This window comes from Bos indicus, chromosome 12, assembly GCF_029378745.1.
Source record: "Bos indicus isolate NIAB-ARS_2022 breed Sahiwal x Tharparkar chromosome 12, NIAB-ARS_B.indTharparkar_mat_pri_1.0, whole genome shotgun sequence".
Taxonomy (NCBI): Eukaryota; Metazoa; Chordata; class Mammalia; order Artiodactyla; family Bovidae; genus Bos; species Bos indicus.
Genome location: NC_091771.1, coordinates 89,863,615 through 89,878,408, shown reverse-complemented (window position 1 = coordinate 89,878,408; position 14,794 = coordinate 89,863,615). Strand labels below are relative to the sequence as shown.

The 14,794-nt window shown below is 52.8% G+C and overlaps 1 protein-coding gene across 2 annotated transcripts in view; it reads left to right on the top strand.

Annotated features, from left to right (window-relative positions):
- Positions 1 to 14,794, top strand: part of RASA3 (RAS p21 protein activator 3) — a 101,809-nt gene that overhangs the window by 7,623 nt on the left and 79,392 nt on the right. The window contains exon 1 of one of the 2 annotated variants that reach the window (XM_019971855.2): positions 13,680 to 13,833. The exons of the other annotated variant lie outside the window; for it this stretch is intronic. Coding sequence (XP_019827414.2) covers positions 13,779 to 13,833 — 55 coding nt within the window. The 5' untranslated portion in view covers positions 13,680 to 13,778. Of the gene's footprint in view, positions 1 to 13,679; positions 13,834 to 14,794 lie in introns of those variants that run through there. 2 annotated transcript variants of the gene reach the window in all.

The following is a 14,794-nucleotide window of genomic DNA, read 5'->3' as shown; positions in this document are numbered from 1 at the left end:
TCTACTGGTTAGTGGTCTTCTGGTTAGCACTCTGCTGATTAGCGCTCTGCTGGTTAGTGGCATGCCGGTTAGCGCTCTGTTGGTTAGTGCTCTGTGAGTTAGTGTTCTACTGGTTAGTGGTCTTCTGGTTAGCACTCTGCTGATTAGCGCTCTGCTGGTTAGTGGCATGCCAGTTAGCGCTCTGCTGGTTAGCGCTCTGCTGGTTAGCGCTCTGCTAGTTAGTGGCATGCTGGTTAGCACTCTGCTGGTTAGCACTCTGCCGGTTAGCGCTCTGCTAGTTAGTGGCATGCCGGTTAGCACTCTGTTGGTTAGTGCTCTGTGAGTTAGCGTTCTGCTAGTTAGCGGTCTTCTGGTTAGCACTCTGCTGGTTAGCACTCTGCTGCTTAGTGGCATGCCGGTTAGCACTCTGTTGGTTAGAGCTCAGCCAGTTAGTGTTCTGGTAGTAAGTCTTTTCCTTTCTCACAAGTTGCTTTGAAAGACAATTCAGAAATAAAGTTTTTGTTAAGAGAAACAGAGATTGTGGCAAATAATCCACAATCCATTGTCTGCCTGAGACAAAGGGTAAAAGGCCCGTCTCCACGCTGCTTCTAGGCTTGGCCGTGTAAATTGGTTTGACCACTGAGATACAAGCAGGGGCTTGAAATGTGCACAGATCCTGGAGTTTGCTGCTCATGGTATGGGAAACCCCTTGGTGCTGAGTTAACAAGGCTGGTTTGCTGCCGTGAGAATGACTGATCGAATGTGGGGAAATGTGGCCACCCCTGCGCTAGCAAACGAGGCCACCCTAGATGGGAGAACTGCCCACCAACCCAGAACCAGAGAGTGGTGCCACTGCAAGCCATGGGGTGTTTGTTTGATGGTTGCTATGTAACCGACAGAGAGGTTTTGCTAGAATGTTAGTAGATGTAGCTAAAGCTGCTTAGTGCATAAAATGAAGACGTGGAAATGAACCTATACAAGGACACTGGAAAAGAAAATAACACTTTATGAAGTGCGGTGCTGAGACCCAAAGAGGCGGAGTGTGTAAAATTCATCTTCAGTTTGGATGTGCGATGGCTGAAAGTTCTTTCCCCTATTTGAATGGCTACTTCTTTCAAAGTTCCTCTTTAGAAGAGAAAACTTCTTGTAAACAAATCCAGATTAGGTGTTGAGGCTTGTTCTGTGATCTTGCTGGTGCATTTATATCTCAGGAGGACGTCTGCCAGGGACACACCACATGCTGGTGAGAGCTCCGCCGCTGAGGGGGTGGTCGGGGTCACAGAGGCCGTCACAGGCTTCCCCAGACAATCCAGTCTTAACAGGTCCCATGTCCTAGGAACCGCCTTTGTCTAGGGCAGGCTGGGGCTGCTGGCCACTCTTTTCCAGAAACAACAGTGCAGCACCCTTCAGGATCAGAGGAAAGGTCAGTTCTGGGCCGGCCCTGGACCTGCTGGGCCAGAGCCTCAGGATCAGAGGAAAGGCCAGTTCTGGGCCAGCCCTGGACCTGCTGGGTCAGAGCTTCAGGATGGGTCCAGCTGCTTTTACCTGGCCCCTCAGGTCATGCTGATGGTATGAACTGGCTCTGGGAGGGGCTGAGGCCCAGGTTCGTCTGGTGGGGGCCCAGAGAGGCTTGTTTAACAGAGGACCCTCAGGATCCCAGTGGCTGGGGAAGATCTGGAGGAAGTTCAGTCAGCGGAGGACCTGTGGTCTGACCACCGACCCACAGCCCCACACACAGGCTCCTGGGTTTGCCCGATGGCTCCAGGCCACGTTCGAGGAGTCCTTGCCACTTGGGGACATTGTCGATGTTTTCAGCAGGTGGTAAATGCTAATCACCCTGTCAGAAATCTGAGTAAACCCAGTAGTTGACTTAGCTGCTGAGTCAGGCATCTCCACTCGCAACGCACGAGTGGTCAATCACGCCATCAGCAGTGATAAAGAGAAACGTGTAATGGTATTATTAAGCACTTGAGCATCGTCGTGTGCAATAAAAAAGAACACTCTTTCGGCTCTAGTCACGCTGAGCATGGTAAGCACAGACTTCTAAGGAAAAAGAATAAAGGATGATGTTCTGAATTTCAGCCCCTGTTCACTTAAACACATCTTAGCTTTTACTGTGCTTTGTAGGTGACGTGGCAATGTTGCCCAGTTCTGGTAAAAATCTACGGGAGAGAAGAAAGTAAGATGGTTTAGCAATGTGTGTGACCAAAGATGCAATCACTTTTTTATTTCCTAAGGAGGAAGTTAGGCAAAGATAATAGCTCTATAAATTTTTGTACTATTCCCATTGCTTCACAGTTGGCTTAGAATAAAAATCATCTAGTGTAGGTTATTTCTGTTACCTGAGAAATCGTCCCATGTCACAGTGATTCTGGTGACTGATGTCTACACGTGGTTGTCTGCTGTCTTGCTGGCACCCCTGCCACAGCCACAGAGGACAGGATTGTGGGGTACTCTGAGCAGGACCTGAGCCCTGAACCTGAGGCCCCACCACGGCCAGCAGAGGAAACTTGGTGGGCCCCAGCAGCCCACTGGGGCCACAGTAGGGACGTGGCTGAGAAACTCAGTGACATGTGTGCACGGAAGATTCTGGGAGAAAAGTTAGCTTTGGTGTCAACAGTGACATCGGCCTTCTGAGTTTTTAATAGACAGTCTGGTGAGCTAACCAGGGATCGAGCATTTCAGCACGGTGCTGAAGAGGCAGATGTGGCTGGCGATGCTTGACATTCTGGGCTGAGCTGGGCTCTGCTGACTGGCTTTGAAAGGCTCAGAGAGAAATCAAGCCGTCAAGGGCATTATGCACAAGCCGGGAGTTCGTAAAAACTTGTTAGTCAAAAGCCTCTGAATATCTGAGTCCGTCTTGAGAGAGCCTCGTGCTGGTGATTACACAATGATGTCTATCTATATATAGAGCAGATGCTGGCATTCAGTTTAGAGAACAAAAAACTGTGAAAACAAAGATGAAACAAAAGTAGAAGGTCCCTTCCAAAAAGAAGAACAAAACACAGCCTTTCAAACAAGAATTTCGAAATACTGTGCAGCCATCTTCTCCTGTTTGTTTTTGTATTTCTGATTATTTTATGCGCAGACTGATACACACGTGAAGTTAACACACACCTAGCAGCTGAGGCTAAAGCCAAGAAACAGCAGGTCAAAGCTCGATTCTCATCGTGAGCTGGAGCAGTTGTATCTGCCTCCTTTTCTCAACTCTTTGCCTTAACCCCACTTGAGAGTTAAAGAAATTAGATCTGTGTGTGCTTCTGGCCCTGGGACTTCTCAGCTGCCTTTGTAAACTCAGCATTGAGGGCTAGAAAGGAATTCGGGGAAACCCGCAGACAAGGTGCGCTGGCTTGCTTGGCGGTCCAGAAGTCCTGCTAGCCATTTCCCATCTGGACACCTGACGGGGCCCAGCAAACCTCAACTCCTGGGTCCTTGAGAGTCAGAACAGTGGCCACATCAGAAACATCTTCAGTTACAACAACAGAGATGATGATGCCACAGATCTTATTTCTCTTGTTAATCCACCTTTTAAATTCCCTCTGGGCCGAGTAACGTGTGTGTGAGGGGAGATCGGACTAGGGCACAGGCCACGTGCTCAGCAGGCGACCTGGTCATGGGCTGTGCGGGCTGTGGGGAGCTGGCAGCAATGATTCTCGCCTTCTTGTGGGAAGGCCTCCTCCAGGAGCAGGAAGGAAGTGACTGGTGGGGAGTGAGTCACCGACTCCGGCTGAGAATCCTCTGGCAAGAGCGTGGATTAGCTCTGGAGGCTGGACAGATTCGACCACCCCTGGGCCTCAGCCCCCACCCCCAGCCACCAGCAGATGTAACACACACGGTGTAGACACAGCAGTGGATGGGGTTCGGGGCACCCGACAGACACTCACGGTGCTGGATTAGCCGGCTCCTGGGGTGCTGCCTGGCCTGCTTCCACTGGGACATTAGCTGTAAAATGAACATGTGAGTCTTAGGAGAGGCACTTTTAAAAGGTAAATTTCTATTTTACCTGTTAGGAATTGGGGGTGAAGTAGAGCACGGTCGCTGAGATCCCCCTGAATGAACACCTGTTCCTCACTTGGCCGCGAGAGCGATCCCCTGGAAGCTGACTCATTACTGCTGCTCTGTGCAGACGCTGAGCCGGGGGCCCCATGGTCTCAGGCCCTGTGTAGTCAGGGGCTGTTCCTGATGCTCTGGCCTCCAGTCTCCCAGCTCTTCCATCCAGCAGCCACATACATTGTGTTCTGAGTCCTTTCCACCAAGTGAGCTGGAATAATGAGACCAGACCAGCTGGGAGCGGTGTGGCTCCCTGCCTCCCCGGCCCCAAACCTGGAGCTGCAGCCCAAAGGCCCTGCCAGTCCCCGGGTTCTCCTGTGGCCTCTCCTTCCTTCTGCCTTGGGAAGCCGCTCTGCTCTATGGCGGGTGGGGGGCGGGGGGGATGGACAGTGAAGGCAGGGACTTCGGGGACCTCTGGGCGGTCGGGGGCTCACTGGCGATCAGGTCCAGGGCCGCGTGGGTCCCTCCTGCTGCCTTGTCACGTGCACAGCCCCGCCGCCCCTTCCCTGGCCCCTGACGGCCACAGTCGGCTCTCCGTCTCTACAGTTTCTTGTTTTTAAGTCATGTGAGTGGCCTCGTGAGGTGAGCGTGGCAGGCTCTCCTCCTTCTCAAGGTCGCCCGGTTCTGGCACCAGGTCAGCCATCTGCTCCTTTTTGCTGCTGAGCTGTGTCGGTTTAAGATCCACCCGCGGAAGGATGGGTGGAGGTTGTCTCTGGTTTGGGTGTCAGTGAACAGTGTGGTTTTGCGAGCGTCCTGTCTTCTGAAGATTTCTTCCTCCAGGGGAGGGTCTGGGGTGAGTACGAGGCCTCCCTCTGCACTGGATGAAGCTCATCCTGGAGGCAGTGGCAGGGAGAGCCGACTCCTGGGGGTGGGTATCCGCAGGGGCTGCGACCCGAGGTCCCAGGGCGGAGCGGCTGACCGCCTCCCCCAGGTCTCCCAGGTCCGGTGCAGGTGCTGTGGGACAGCAGGTGTCTCCCAGGTGCTGGGGGAGTGGGGGTGGGGTGAGAGGAAACTGCCTCACCCTCGCCCTGAAACCACCGAATTGTCCTGAGCACTGAACGCCAGCAAAACGCCTCGTGGTCCTCAGCGCCTCTCTCTGGGAGGGCACTGTTGGCCCGTTTTCACAGACCAAGACACTTAGAGATAATGAGGGAAGAAGAGTTCTGTTCACATCAAACCATTTGGAAGGGATAGCAGGTAACTGAAGTGGGTGTCAGGGGCCCGTGTTAATAAAAGCAGCGTCCACCCCTCACGGTCACACACGAAGTTGATGGACTTGCATTCATGCTCCCAGATGCCACGCTTGCTCCTGACCCCTCCTGGTCTCCCTGCCTCTGTGGGATGCACGGTCTGGCCAGTGGCCCCCGTCCGCTCCCTTCTGTGCTGCCTGCGGCCCTGAAGCTGGGAGCGATGGCCTCTGTGAGGGGTGAGAGGCAGTCCTGGCTGGGCCGGCCGCCGAGCCAGAGCGACCTCGGAAATGGGCTTCCGGTCTTCACCACGTGCCGCCACTGTGTTCACAGCTTCGAGGCCGTGTCCACCTCTGGGGTCATCTCCTCTGCTTGCTTCCCCCACCTCTCCAGGCTGAGCCTGCCCGAGGGGTGCTCAAGGCAGTGGGCAGCTGCCTGCCTGAGGCAACGGGTGTACCATAACTTCCCAGGGATCCGCAGCCTCCGGACACGTGCCCTGTGCCCAGTAAAGGAATCTCTAAACAGCAAATACTCGTGCAAAACGGTAGAGATCCGTGCAAGACCGCCTATAAATTATAGTAACACCGTGAAGGACACGTAATGGGCCTGCAGGTGCCCATTCGCTCCTCTCACGTTTCTTTACTGCGATGTTGTGTCTTCCGATCCAGTGTTTCACAAAAGCTCCTTCTGACCATAAAGTCTGTTTTGCCCAATTGTTAACAACCTACAGAGCAGTTTGGGCCAAGGCAGCTTTATCGCTGGATCTCTGCAGCCCAGCTCTCTACATAGGAAGAGTCTGTGGTCAGAGGCAGAGGTTTCCAGAGCTCCTGGGATCTCTCCTTTGCAGCCTGTGCTGTGATTCTATTGTGAGAAAACATTGACAAGAAGTCTCTACCCCAAGTGGTCTGTGCCAGGTACCCACACCTCTCCTTTTAGCTTCTTCTGGGATGCTTTGATGAAGACTTTAGAAGAAAAAAAACGCATACCCTTCTGCCATAGCTAAGAAGGCAAGGCTTGGGGCCTAGTTAGCTGCTGATTTCAGGGGTATCCTCAAAGAATCTCTTGATATTTGGCAAATTAGGTAAAAAAATAACTTTATGATAAAAACATAGATATTTTGAGCAAATATTCTTCATCATAAGCAATCATGGCATTACCTAACTCTACATAACAGGTAAATCTATTAGATACCTGCAATTACATTTTACTGTCACTCAAATCGACAGGTGCATTGATACTGATCAATGGCATCCCACGTGAACTCTTAGGGTTTCTGCTCGTGAGGCTGGGCCAGGCCTGAGCTGCCCTTGCTGCTGCTGCTGCTTCTAAGTCACGTCAGTCGTGTCCGACTCTGTGCGACCCCATAGACTTCAGCCTACCAGGCTCCGCGGAGCTTGGTAATCCCTAAATCTCGCTGGCTTTACACAGCACGCGATGTTTCCCACAGCTGCTCACCAAGGCGGCTCCAGGGCGGCTGTCTCCCCACAGGTATCAGCAGCCCCAGGCACTTCCATCTTATGTCTGAGTCTCAAAGCGAGGCCTCCCGCTCACTGCGGACAGAGAAGAGAGGACGGAGCTGATCGGCGGCTTTTCCCAGCTTCCAAAAGAGGTGCTGGACTCTGCAACGAGCTTCCAGGAGGGGAGGCAGCGTGGACCCCCTTCCCAGGAGCAGCTCCCGGGCTGGCAGTGGCCCAGCCCTGGTCTCCTCGCAGGCCACCGAGCCGGGCCTCCCCTCCAGCAGCAGCTCAGAACACCTGGGCTTCGAGCATCTGACAGGAAGCTCAGTGCAGACACCTTTGCTTGAGGCTGTTCCCCTAGGTGTGGGGCAAACAACGAATACTGGAGGAAGATTATTCAAGGGTGTTATTCCTCTTTTCTCTGGATTCTCCGAATGCGTTCTCTTGCACCTATCAGGCCACCAGAGACACCTCCCTTGACGCCTAAGAGCCTGAGTAAACTACCAGAGAACTAGGCTGAACATTATGAAATTTGGAAAGCTCAGAAGTGGCCACAGGACTGGAAAAGGTCAGTTTTCATTCCAATCCCAAAGACAGGCAATGCCAAAAATGTTCAGACTACTGTACAATTGCACTTGTCTCACACACTAGCAAAGTAATGCTCAAAATTCTCCAAGCCAGGCTTCAACAGGACGTGAACTGAGAACTTTCGGATGTTCAAGCTGGATTTAGAAAAGGCAGAGGAACCAGAGATCAAATTGCCAATATCTGTTGGATCATCAAAAAAGCAAGAGAATCCCAGGAAAACATATACTTTTGCTTTATTGATTACACTAAAGCCTTCAATTGTGTGGATCACAACAAACTGTGGAAAATTCTGAAAGAGATGGGAATACCAGAGCACCTGACCTGCCTCTTGAGAAATCTGTATGCAGATCAAGAAGCAACAGTTAGAACTGGACATGGAACAATGAACTGGTTCCAAATTGGGAAAGGAGTACATCAAGGCTGTATATGGTCACCTTGCTTATTTAACTTATATGCAGAGTACATCATGCAAAATGGCAGTCTAGATGAAGTACAAGCAGGAATCAAGATTGCTGGAAGAAACATCAATAACCTCAGGTATGCAGATGACACCACCCTTATGGTAGAAAGCAAAGAGGAACTAAAGAGCCTCTTGATGAAAGTGAAAGAGGAGAGTGAAAAGGCTGGCTTAAAGCTCAACATTCAGAAAACAAAGATCATGGCATCAGGTCCCATCACTTCATGGCAAACAGATGGAAAAACAATGGAAACAGTGACAGACTTAATTTTCTTCGGCTCCAAAATCACTGCAGATGGTGACTGCAGCCATAAAATTAAAAGATGCTTGCTCCTTGGAAGAAAAGCTATGACCAACCTAGACAGCATATTTAAAAAGTGGAGACATTACTTTGCCAACAAAGGTCTACCTAGTCAAAGCTCTGGTTTTTCCAGTAGTCATGTATGGATGTGAGAGTTAGACTATAAGCTGGACTATAAGAAAGCTGAGCGCCAAAGAATTGATGCTTTTGAACTGTGGTGTTGGAGAAGACTCTTGAGAATCCCTTGGACTGCAAGGAGATCAAACCAGTCCATCCTAAAGGAAATCAGCCTGAATATTCATTGGAAGGACTGATGCTGAAGCTGAAACTCTAATACCTTGGCAACCTGATGCAAAGAACTGACTCATTGGAAAAGACCCTGATGCTGGGAAAGATTGAAGGCAGGAGGAAAAGCAGATCAAAGAGGATGAGATGGTTAGATGGCATCACCAACTTGATGGACATGAGTTTGAGTAAGTTCTGGGAGTTGGTGAAGGACGGGGAAGTCTGGCGTGCTGCAGTCCATGGGATTATAAAGAGTCAGACATGACTGAGTGACTGAACTGAACTGAACTGCTCCTCGGAAGAAAAACTATGACCAATCTAGATAGCATATTACAAAGCAGAGACATTACTTCACCAACAAAGGTCCGTCTAGTCAAAGCTATGGTTTTTCCAATAGTCATGTATGGATGTGAGAGTTGGACCATAAAGAAGGCTGAGTGCCAAAGGATTGATGCTTTTGAACTGTGGTGTTGGAGAAGACTCTTGAGAATCCCTTGGACTGCAAGGAGATCAAACCAGTCCATCCTAAAGGAAATCAATCCTGAATATTCATTGGAAGGACTGATGCTGAAGTTGAAGCTCCAAGATATTGGCCACCTGATGTGAAGAGCTGACTCATTAGAAAAGACCCTGATGCTGGGAAAGATTGAAGGCGGAAGGAGAAGGGGACGACAGAGGATAAGATGGTTGGATGGCATCAGCAACTTAATGGACAAGAGTTTCAGCAAGTTCTGGGAGATGGTGAAGAACAGAGAAGCCTGGTGTGCTGCAGTCCACGGGGTTGCAAAGAGTTGGACATGACTGAGCAACTGAACAACAATTTATGTCCCCAATTTTTTTCATGTGACAGTGGAAGGAACTATTATAGTCATTCAGCAAGCACCAGCTGAGCTTTTACTATGTTCCAGACACTGTTATGAGCAGAGCAGCAAACCCCATTGTTAAGGATGGAAAGTCACTCCCTGACTTATTGAATATCCCTTATGGAAAAAAATTATCTTAAAAATTCCTCCAAAATATTGTCTTTTCTGAAACACGAACACACTTCCTTTAATTAGGCAACAACATATATGAGACAGTGTGTTCCATCTTTCCCTTTTCACCTTGACTGTCAGGAAACTCAGAGCTGAGCTCTATGTTCATTGCAGTAGCTGCTTTCACTACACAAGTTAGAAACAACAATTTCTTCCTTCAATACATTTTTGATACCCTTTTAATTATGCATTGTATGTTGGTCGTTTATTTTATGTCACTTCAAATCCTTTGAAAGTAGATTGAGCAGATATGAAAATAAATTAATTATGCTATTTTGTGGTGTGTGTGTTCATCACTCAGTCATGTCTGACTTTTCATGACCCCATGGACTGTGGCCCTCCAGCCTCATCTGTCCATGGGATTCTCCAGGCAAGAATACTGGAGTGAGTAGCCATTCCCTTCTCCAGAGGATCTTCCTGACCCAGGGATCGAACCCAGGTCTCCTGTCTTGCAGGCAGATTCTTCACTGTCTGAGCTATAAGGAAGATCCACAATGCTATTTTAGCCATACACAAATATCCATTTGTTGATAGATTGGTGCTTCAATAAATATTTTGGTCGGGTGCAATAGAGGATTCTATGGAAGAGGGAACATGGTAACAGTGAGTTATAAACAAGAGAGAGTACAGGTGTTTTCTGTGAGTCCTCACTTTTCCCTTTGATCCCTCTTTGTCTTCTTGTCTCTTACAATCACAGGTATAAGGGGACAGCTTCTAGTTTAGGAGAGAAGGATCAATCCCTTTGAGCAGAACACAGATCTGAGGAGGCGCGGTACTTGCACGGTCTATGGGGGTGAGTCTTCTCAGAGAAGGAGTCAAGAAAGGACGCTGTACGCATCTCTGTGCTTCTTGGATGGAAAGTGAGGTGCTCAACAATATCCGGCCCCACTGATGTGGGAACCCCTGCGTCTCTATAAACTTATTTCTGACTCTCTGAGCACATGTGTCTCAGAGCACACATATCTTCTCAGACCCTCTGATGAACTGCCAACTTCTTGCTCCTCTGATCTGATTAAAGTGGTTTCATCAATATGGCAAACCAAACTGTTGCTCTGCAGCCCGTCCAGATCTCTTTGGGCTGTGTTACAACAGAGAGCAGGAAAGCCTGAGGATACAGAGACATTCCAGGGTGCGCTAGAGTCTGTGCCATATGATGTAACCTGCTTCTGATTCTCCCCCTTGTTTGGGGTCAGAAGAGGGCATCCCCAGCCCCGTGGCCACGCACCACAGTTCAGAGGTCTGGCTGTGCACCACCTCTGGCCCAGCAGCTGCAACCATGTCATCATCATTTTCTGATCTCCCATCTTGGCCTTCCTTGCTGGGATGGCTCTTAACCCGCACAACAAGGAACCAAGGTGGGTGCTCTGACAACCGTCACAAACGTGCCTACAAGTCCCTCACCTGTAGTGCGGGGAAATGATCGCCTGGCGGGCTTGCTGTGAGCTGCTCCTGGCCCCAAGCTCCATGTTTTCCTGGGCCTCACAGGTTTCACTCTAACAGGGGCATGACAATCCTTTAACTCAGAACCCAGCTCAGCAGCTCTTCAAACGTCTAGGTGTTTCCCTCTCCAAGTGGAATTACCTGCGTAAATGGCCACAGGTCCCTCTGGGGGAGGTCCCGGGGGATGTAGTCCTCTCCTCCAGTCGGCAGTCCCTGGGATGAGAACTGGCTCACGCCTGGAAACTGGGTAAGGGACTGTGACATTCTATTGAAGCAACTTTCTTGGGCCCTTGAGCCCTGTCTTCAACTTTCTTTGGTTGCATAAACTGAGTAGTTCTCCTGCTGGCTGGCTTCTGTCCTGCCCCTGATGCCATGTTCGACTGACCATCACTGTAGCTTTTCCAGCTCAGCACATCAGGGCTGCCACTGCAGTCTTGCTGCACAGGAACTACTCCCAGTTACTTCTGAAGTTAAACGTCACCATCTGGCCTCTATCATGTCACCACCTCGTCATGCTCACTGCTATTAGGGAGCCCAGTGCTCCCTGTAACCACGTCTCCGCCCTCCTCAGTCCTGCACAGCCAGCATGTCCCTCATCACGTTTGGAAATGGAGCGTCTCCTGGGCTTTCTAGGCACTGACTAGGTTTCCTGGGCTCCTGGAGCTTATTTCCTCTCCTGTTTCATGGCTCTGAGCACTGGGATGCTGTCCTCAGCTGTCTGCCACAACCACTGGGCATTTCCACTTCAATTCATGTGGGATGCTGCTTTTTACAAGCTTCCAAAGGCCCTACGAGGGGTCTGGAGTTCCAGCCCGGGTGCTGAATCCTGTATCATGGTTCAATGACGCTGTGTCAGGGGACTCTAACCTGGTCCCCCGTGATGGCAGTCCTCTCCTGGGTCCAGCGTTCTTTGGCTCTGCTCCTGATTTTGCTCCCCCGGTCCCTCCAGCACGTTTTCCATGTTTGCAGATCCAGCACTTCCCCAGCTGGGAGATGCTGCTGTGCTGGGGAGTGGAGATGGACGCAGAGCACAGGCACCCTCCCACAATCATCTGTAAGCACAGAGGGCGTGTTTGCCTGTGACAGGGGAAGGGGCACACCTCTTCAAGTGCAAAAGATTTAGGGAGGCTGGGATTCAAGGTTCTGAGTGCATTAATCCAGATGACACTCCCCCAAACCTCTGGGTCACAGCAACCTTCCTTGGGCTGGGCCTGCAGGCGGCCCTGGAGCACTCTGACTTTTGTTATTAAGTCCTCACTCTGATCCACAGCTTTTTTGGTTCTCTGGCTGTAGGAGAGTTATATGGTGACAAAGAAACCTTTTTGTCACATTTTCCTTAAATGGGTGATCTTCTCATTGCCTCGCCCTCAGCAAGAACCCTCTGGTTCCAAAGCCAGGTGAATCCTGCTTTTCCCAACCTCCCTAGTGCCTGAAACGCTGCACTGCACTGCGCCCCCATGCTCAGCTTGGATGCAGTCACTGGCAGGTAGGGGGCTCCCAGCTCTCAAACCCCATCACAGAGGCCACTCCTAGAACACTCCTGGCCCCAACTGTCTTATGCTGGTTTCTCTGGAAACAGACTCTGAAGCAGAGATCGGAGTGTGAAGGCCTTTTTTGGAAGTGTTCTCAGAAGGGGAGTCCTGAGAGGGAGTGAGGGAAGGAAGACTGCATTGGGGAGCAGCTGGTCAACAAGGCATCTGCTCCCAGGGCTCAAGCAGATCCTCTGAGAAACTTGGGAGCTGGGGGTGCTTTCCAGTTCCCCAGATGGAGGCAAATCCCTCCCAGTTCAGATCAAAGGAAGGCTGGCTTACTGCAGGAGCCCCCGAGGTCTGGAGTAGGGTGCAGCAGCTCTCACTGGGGCTTGGACAAGGGAGGGGCTGCTGCCCTAACCTTCCTGTTAAACCCCAGTAAACACCTTCTGTGAAGATTTTGAGCAGATAAACTCCAGCAGATGACTGAGGACCTGGAAGGAGGCTCAAGTAGTCTGGTAAAGAGGATCATTAACTTTTCTCAACACATACGTCAACATTTCTTTAAGGAAGTGAGGAAAAGTAACGAAGAGAACAGGCCTCTCTATTTATTATGCTTGTATTCTGGGATGTGTGTGTGTGTGTGTGTGCTTGTGTGGTGCTGCGGGCTCTGAAGCCAGAGGAGGGGAAGAGGACGTGAAGTCAGTAGACACAGAAAATGCTCTGAGGATGGTAGCCTGGGGGCAGGGAAGACAGACAGGAGTGCACTTGACCTTGTGAGAAGCTAGGAGCTAAGGGTGGCCCGAGGCCCGGGACGGGCAGGTTGGCAGCTGGAGGGATTGGTTCTCACCAGGACTGCCCGCTCCTCCAGATCCCAGGTCGCCTGCAGTGCCTACTCTGAGAGGGCTGAGTTGGGCCGCGGAATTCTTTTCCTTTTCCATCTTTAGGTTTGCGTTTCTTAAATCCCTGTGCATGTGTCTTCCCTCCCACGCCCCTGACTGGTCCCCACACCCAGCAACACTCGCCGCCCCCCGCACACCCGGCTGCTCGGCCTGTTTCCCCTGCAGCAACCAGCCCGGTCGCCCCTCCGGCTGCTTCCCACTGCACCCCCGTCCTGCTCTCGCCGCCGGCCTGGACCCCGCACTCCCCGCCGGTTCATCTCTGCCCCGCCAGGAGTCCGGTGCAGTTCCTAGGATGCTTCGCGGATACAGAACCAGCCCCTCGGGCCTGGGATGTGGGCGGAGCCTCCCCGCCCCTCCTTCTTGCCCTCAACCAATGAGCGGCTGGGATCGCTCCGTTGGCCGGACGGTGACGCCTCCGCCCCGCGGCGGTCTTTGGGCGACCGGGGCAGGGGGCGTGGCCTTTCCGCCCCCCGCTTGCGTCCGGCCAATGGGCGGCGTGTGGGCGGGGTCGGAGGCGGAGCTCAGCGGGCGCGCGGGCGCGGGGTCCAGCCCGGAGCGCGGGGACTGCGCCGCCGCTCGGGCTCCGGCTGCTCCGCGGGACTCGGCTCGCGGATCCCGGCGGACCCAGCATGGCGGTGGAGGAAGAGGGGCTCCGGGTCTTTCAGAGCGTGAAGATCAAGATCGGTGAGCTCCCAGGAGCAGGCGGGGCGGCGAAGTCTTCGGGGGGCTCGCGGCGGCGCCCCCGGTCCCCAACCCCTTCGCTGGGGTTCACGGCACTGGCGCCTCCCAGCGATGCGCGCTCCCCGGTTGCGGCCCCCTCCTCACCCCGGGAGAGCTTAGCCGCGGCCCCCTCCCCAGCACCAGAGACGCCCAGCGGCGGCCCTCTCCCCGCCTGCCCCGAGGGCGGGCTGGGCCGAGGGGGCCGGTGGCCCTGGGGGACGCAGCTCCCCGCCGCTGGCGTCCCCTAGTCCCCGGAGGCAGGGTCGACTGCAGCCGGGGGAGGTGCTCCGCCGGACTTGGGTCTGGTCCCCAGGGACTGCGTATCTGCGTGTGCACGAGCGCGCGCATGGGGGCTCTCCGGATGCGAGAATTTTAGGTGCCAGAAACACCCAGCTTGGGATTCCGCGCCTCGCTTAGTGCGGCACCCAGACACTTCCTTTGCTGGGGACGTGGGAGCTCTTGCACCTTCCCTCCGGGGCGAGGGGCCGAGCGGGTGGCTGTGTAGGTGGATGTGTCTGTGTGTGTCTGCCTGTGACTGTGTGCCGGCGCTCTGGCCCAGGGCTCTCTCAGGGCAGGGCGCCAGGACAGCCACCCCCTCCCCCTTCCATTGAGAACTGGCGGAGGGAGCTCTTGGCCACCAGGGCCTGCCATTCAGGTCGTGTCCCCAGAGCCGCCTGCCGCTCTCACTGGATCCAGGAGCTGGGGGAGGGGCTGGGAGGCTGTGTCTGGACTTCCTGGGTTTATGTGGAGATACTTGCTTTTTCCCACTTCTGACTGGGAAGGGTGATGTACAAGTTCTCCAAAAACAAGACCAGGGCCTGGAGTGACCGTTACCCGTCACTGCCATTGGCGTGCCGGCTGAGAGGACAGCTCCCGCTGGAGAGGGCTTCTAAGGCCTGCGAGAGTTGCCCTCTCAGGGTCCTTC